The sequence below is a fragment of the Nicotiana tabacum genome, chromosome 8 (assembly GCF_000715075.1).
Source record: "Nicotiana tabacum cultivar K326 chromosome 8, ASM71507v2, whole genome shotgun sequence".
Taxonomy (NCBI): domain Eukaryota; kingdom Viridiplantae; phylum Streptophyta; class Magnoliopsida; order Solanales; family Solanaceae; genus Nicotiana; species Nicotiana tabacum.
Genome location: NC_134087.1, coordinates 114621448 through 114627949, shown reverse-complemented (window position 1 = coordinate 114627949; position 6502 = coordinate 114621448). Strand labels below are relative to the sequence as shown.

The window sequence follows — 6502 nt, the reverse complement described above, 5'->3', positions numbered from 1 at the left end:
TCCTTATCCGGATTTCTGGTACGCAGACTGTAATATGGAGTCATTCATTTCCTCGATTCGGGATCAAAATTGGTGACTTGGGACACCCTAAACCTCCCAAGTGGCGACTCTGAAATAAATAAACAAATCCCGTTTCGATTGTCCTTTAATTGGAAAAAACTCCCTTGCGCCCTCGCGGGTATGTAAAAAGGAGGTGTGACAACTATAAAGTGGCATTTCTCCCAGTTAAGCACAAGATTTGTCTCTTCACATCGGGCTAACACCTTGTCAAGATTCTTCAAACACTCATCAAAAGAGTCACCCACAACACTAAAATCATCCATGAAAACTTCCAAGAAGTCCTCCATCATGTCAGTAAATAGCCATCATACATCGCTGGAATGTAGCCGGTGCATTACACAAACCAAATGGCATCCTAGAAAATGCAAAGGTGTCATACGGACACGTGAAGGTGGTTTTATCCTGATCTTCCCGAGCAATCAAAATCTAGTTGTAACTTGAGTACCCATCCAAGAAACAGTAGAAGGCATGCCAAGCAAGTCTATCTAGCATTTGTTCAAGAAAGGGCAATGGAAAATGATCCTTACGGGTCACTTTATTCAGCTTGCGGTAGTCCATGCACACCCTCCAGTCGATGACAGTCCTGGTGGGAATCAACTCATTTTGCTCATTGGTAACCACAGTCATACCACCCTTCTTCGGCACATATTGCACCGGCAAAGCACAAGAACTATCCGAGATAGGGTACACAACCCCTGCAACCAACCACTTGATCACCTCTTTTTTAACAACCTCTTGCATAGCCTCGTTCAACCTCCTTTGATGTTCCACGGAGGGATTGGCATCATGTTCGATTATAATCTTGTGCATGCAAAAGGGGGGACTTATTTCCCGAATATCATCTAGAGTCTATCCAATTGCCTTCTTCCTTCTTTGGAGCACCTCCAATGTTGCATCTACATGCACGTTAGTAAGACAAGACGAAAATATAGCAGGTAAAGTTGAACTAGGGACTAAGAATTCATACTTGAGGTGTGAAGGCAAAGGCTTCAACTCCAAAACGAGAGGTTCCTCAATTGAGGGCTTTGTTGGCAGAGTCTTTCTATTCTCAAGATCCAAAGAGAGCTTACGAGGCTCATAAGAATAAGAGCACATTCCTTGCAAAGCATTGACACACTCCACTCGACCTTCATCCTCATTCACATCAAGGTTCAACAATACCGCTTATAAAGGATCCTCCACATTGATCATGGCACTAGTATCATCAACTAGCACCTCCATGACAAGATCCACAAAAGAGCACACTTCAGTATTATTCGGCTGCCTCATTGATTTGCATACATGAAAGACCACTTTTTCATCACCCACCTGGAAGGTGAGCTCCCCTACTTCCCCAACAACCAATGCCTTCCCAGTTTCTAGGAAAGGTTTTCCCAATATTATCGGCACCTTATAGTCTACCTCGCAATCTAGAATCACAAAGTCAGCAGGCAAAATAAACCTGTCCACCTGGACAAGAACATCATCAATAATACCAAGCGGCCTCTTCATTGTTCTGTCCGCCATTTGCAATCTCATTGAAGTAGCCCTCGGTTGACCAATACCCAAAGTTTTGAACACGGAGTAAGGCATCAAATTGATACTTGCTCCCAAATCACATAATGCCTTTGCAAAATCTACACTCCCAATGGTACATGGAATGGTGAAAGCGTCGGGATATTCAAGATTTGGAGCCATCGATTGTACAATTGCACTTACTTGATGAGTCATTTTGATTGTCTCATAATCCATGGATCTCTTTTTAGTCACCAAGTCTTTCATGAACTTGGCGTAACCCAGCATTTGCTCAAGAGCTTCCACCAAAGGAACATTGATCGACAAGCTTTTCATCATCTCAATAAACTTCTTTAATTGGTTTTTATTCTTTTGCTTTGCAAGTCTTTAAGGGTAAGGTGGAGGAGGCCTTGGCAAGGGAGCCTTAGCCTTGGGAACTACCATTTTCGGTATGTCTATTATGTGTTCCCTAGACTGATTCACGTCATTTTGAGTCTCCACCTCATTATCATGAATATCAACCCTCACTTCTGCATTCAAATTATCTTCACTCAATTGCTAATCAACTATATAAACATCATCATCTTTCACTTCAACCTCATCACTCACAACTTCCTTTTGCTTGGAGGTATTCACATCACCACTTCGACCGCTTCTAGTGATCACCGCCATTGCATGCCCGATGTTGTTCCCACCCTTCAGGTTTACTACCGTATCACTAGATAGAGCCTCATTAGGTCGAGTATTCAAAGATTGTGAAATCTGGCCAAGTTGAACCTCCAAATTTTGAATTGAAGCATTATGGGATGCCAACTGAGCATCAGAGTCGGCATTATTTTTCATCATTTGTTCAAACATCATCTCGATCCTTCCCATCTTATTGTTTGATGAGTTAGGACCTTGGGACGGAAATGGAGGTGGATTGTTTGGTTGTTGATACATCGGAGATCTTTGAAAGTCTTGCCCATGATTCCCTTGATTGCCATTATTCCAACCCCTTGGTTGTTGTTTCCTCCCCAATTGTTGTTATTGTCACTCTAGTTGCCCTAGTTGTTCTGATTGCCCCAATTCTGATTGTTGTTCCCCTAGTTGCTATTTCCTTGTTGGTTTTTATTCCCCTAATTTTCTTGGGATCTCCACTATTGTTGGTTAGGAGCATTTCCCCTTTGTCCTTGATAATTGTTCACGTACTGCACTTCTTCACTTTGCTCATCATACCCGTCATTTTGGTTGAAACCACCACTACCCTACTCATATTGATCCGGACTATCTTGACCTTGTTGACCTATTTTTCTCCTCTTGTTGACCAATATGTTGACACCTTCCATAGCATTTACTTGTCTCGGCGCTTGAACTTGTTGCAATTGAGCTTTTGCCAATTGGTTCATTGTTGTAGTTAACTCTGCAATTACCTGGCCATGGTCGTGGACCTCTTTATGCAAGTGAATGATAGTCGGATCACCCTGTGGCACATTAGCTCGACTTTGCCAAGCTGAGGAAGTATCTACCATCTCGTCCAATATCTCACATGCCTCAACATAAGGTGTGTTCATAAAATTTTCCCCTGATAGCTGGTTCACTACACACTGATTGGTCGTATTAATGCCATGGTAGAATGTCTTCTGGATCATTGCTTCGGTCATGTCATTATTCAGACATTCTTTCACCATTGTCCGATATCTCTCCCAGATCTCACGAAGTGGTTCATTAGGTTCCTGTTTGAAGGCCAAAATCTCATCTTTCAAAGTTGCCATATGCCCTGGCGAGAAAAACTTACCTATAAACTTGTCCGCCAACTCATCCCACGTAGTGATGGAATGGTTGGGAATCCTTTCGAGCCAGTTCAAAGCTTTCCCTCTAAGTGAAAAAGGGAACAATCTCAATCTCAGTGCATCCTCCGACACATTGGTCTATTTGCTTCCCCAACAGGTATCCACAAAGCCTTTAAGATGTTTATATGCATTCTGATGGGGAGCACCTGTGAAGTACCCTCGCTGCTCTATAAAGTCAACATCACATTTGTAATTTGGAAATTGTCTGCCCGGATCCGGGGTGGGACAATTGCACTTGCGTATCCTTCATTTGGAAGCACCCGAGGAGCGACTCCTGGAGGAGGCGGGGGAGGGTCTGGAACATTTTCATTGGCTTGGCGGCCTCTTCTTTGACCTTGAGGAACTAGAGGCACCTCATCTTCACCATTATCATCAACCTCCTCCCCCGGGAGAACATTTCCAAGAGTATTATTGTTTGCTATTTTGTACCTGAATTGATGACACACACAAGTTAGTAACAGAATGAAAGAAAAACAAGACACAAAACTAATTATATAGATAGCCAAAATCATTTAGCTCCCCGACAACGGCGCCAAAAAGTAATCGGTTCCAACCCTATACCACTATAAAGTGGCAAGAGAGGTCGATGCAGTTTTTACCTGAAAGGTCGGAATTGAATCCATAGAGAGCTAAGATATGTTTGGAATTGGGTTCCTATCTAATCTAGTAATGTGTGATGTTCTTAATTACACTTCCAATCATTCTTTGTTTGTTTACTATTCTACTTTAATACTAATGATGTAGGAAAATAAGCTAAGTATGATATTTTTGTAGGGTTTTCTTAATTGGTCTAAAGGCACTAGGGAAGAGACTTACACCTAGGTGGGTATCTAATGGGATCTAAAACTTAGGGAAAATTTGCTATAATTGGGATCATGGTATAGCCATTGCACATAACTACTCACTCTATACCTCTCGGTAGTTTGAGTGACTTTGCCGTATTTGGCTTTCTCAAGCCCAATTGGGTGTTCAAACAAGGCAAGCAAAATTGGCTCAAGTCGGGTATTACTATCTCTAGATTTAACCCTTTTAATTGGGGCTATCAATCTCTTGAATGCACCCTAATTTCTTGTTGACCTGAATTTCCTAGACTTAGTCTCTCTTTCTCAAGAAGAGCCTAAGTCAAAAAGGCACAAAGCAGTATTTGCAATAACCAATTCAACATTTAAAGCATAAATCAAGCCAAATATCATTCACCCATAAACATTTAAGCCCTAAAATAGAAGACTTATTAAATACACACACTAGGGATGTGCCACAACCCTAGCTAATGGGTTTAGCTACTCCTAATCAAAGAAGAAATAAAAGATTAAGATGAAATATAACCCATAAAAAGTAATTACAAGAGAAGAAAGTAAGATTAATGGTTAACCAAGCTCTAAAATTAATCAAAAAGGCTAAAAACGACTATTCACGTGTTCCTCTAAACAACAGATGACCTAAAAATCTGAAAAAGAACTATTTATACACAGCTAAATTTTTCGGACAAAAAAGCCCCTACGGAGGTTCCGCTGACAGCGAAAAGCGAGCGAGGACCGCGGTCTTCAATTTTTTGCTCCACTTTGGTTCTCTGAATCTGGTTTTCGTTGAGGGCGGTAACTTCACCGCGGTCGCGCAAAAGCTACCGCTGCCATGCAATTTCACCGCGGACAGCGGTAACTTGTTAGTCCCAAAATACAGCTCTCTAAACTTTGCCACCGCTGAGAGCGTAAACAAAACCGCCTCAGCGGTGGACCCTCCGCATCTGCGCCTATTTTTCCACTGTCAGCGCCCCTTGTGACTCAGCTTTGAACTTGTGCAGGTTTCACTCCTTTATGAGTTGGTTTTGACTTTCTTGTCTCTTTTTGACCAAACATTGCAAACAAGCACAATAAGTTAGCTTTCGAGAATACTTGTACACACTTTTAATCCAAAACTTAAGCAAAAAAGAGCAGAAAATAGACTAGAATCCCTAGTTATTACATGTCGGTATCTATCATCTTTGACTAGGGTACGCTATTTATATCGCGATTCTAGAGGGCCGTACAACATGAGTTAGGTATTCAGGTTGAGTTGAGCCTGGCATTACATCTTCAGACGGACGGGCAGTCCGAGTGCACTATTCAGATATTGGAGAATACGCTCCATGCGTGTGTGATCAATTTTGGTGATTCTTGGGATCACTTATTACCGCTCACGGAGTTTTCCTACAACAATTATCAATCGAGCATTCAGATGGCCTCATATGATGCTTTGTATGGTAGGCGGTGTTGGTCTCCAGTGGGTTGGTTTGCGTCGGGCAAGGCTAGACTATTGGGTACAGACTTGGTTCAGGATGCTTTGGAGAAGGTTAAGGTGATTCAGGATTGACTTCGTACAACCTAGTCCAGATAGAAGAGTTATACGGATCAGAAGGTTTGCGATGTTGCATTCATGGTTGAGGAGCGGGTCTTGCTTCGGGTTTCGCCCATAAAGAGTGTTATGAGGTTCGGGGAGAAGGGTGAGTTGAGCTCAAGATTTATTGGCCCATTCGAGGTGTTGCGTCAAGTTGGGGAGGTTGCTTATGAGCTTGCCTTGTCTCCCAATCTATCAAGAGTTTATCTAGAATTCCACGTTTCTATGCTCTGGAAATATAACGGTGATCCGTCCCAATGTTAGACTTCAGCTCAGTCCAGTTGGACAAAGATTTGTCTTATGTTGAGGAGGCGATAGCCATCTTGGATAGGCAGGTTCGAAAGATGAGGTCGAAGAATATCGTTTTAGTGAAGGTTCAGTGGAGGGGTCATCCGGTGGAAGAGGCGACTTGGGAGACCGAGCATGATATGTGTAGCCTTTATCCTCATATTTTCACCACTCCAGGTATGTCTCTATACTCGTTCGAGGATGAATAATTTTTTTAAGAGGGGGAAGATGTAACGGCCCGGTTGATCGTTTTGAGTGTAGGAGCCCCGAAGCCTTATTTATTGCTCCCTTTGTTTCATTTTATATTACTTGACTTGCTGGGAGGTTTGGTTTTGGTTTCGGGGTAAAATGGGATACATAGTCCCTAAATTTGGAGTTTAAGTTCTAGGAATATGATCATAGTTTGAATTGTGTAAAGACCACTCTGGAATGGAGTTTCGATGGTTCCAATAGCT

The 6502-nt window shown here is 42.3% G+C and overlaps 1 protein-coding gene across 1 annotated transcript; it reads right to left on the bottom strand.

The window, feature by feature from the left end:
- Positions 1-1224: 1224 nt before the first annotated feature.
- LOC142163256 (uncharacterized) lies at positions 1225-1842 on the bottom strand. Its single transcript, XM_075220525.1, has 3 exons — positions 1666-1842; positions 1369-1509; positions 1225-1320 (listed from the first exon to the last, which is right to left on the bottom strand). The coding sequence occupies exons 1-3, from the start codon at positions 1840-1842 to the stop codon at positions 1225-1227; spliced, it is 414 nt and encodes a 137-aa protein (XP_075076626.1).
- Between the last annotated feature and the right edge of the window lie 4660 nt (positions 1843-6502).

Bases quoted from the DNA above. Each gene is read 5' to 3' on its own strand.
- LOC142163256 (XM_075220525.1), bottom strand. From the start codon at position 1,842: ATGCTGGGTTACGCCAAGTTCATGAAAGACTTGGTGACTAAAAAGAGA. The intron at 1,510-1,665 runs GCATTATGTGAT...GTTCTTGTCCAG, and splicing joins GGAGTGTAGATTTTGCAAAG to GTGGACAGGTTTATTTTGCC. The intron at 1,321-1,368 runs GTGGGTGATGAA...TCAATGAGGCAG, and splicing joins TAGGGGAGCTCACCTTCCAG to CCGAATAATACTGAAGTGTG.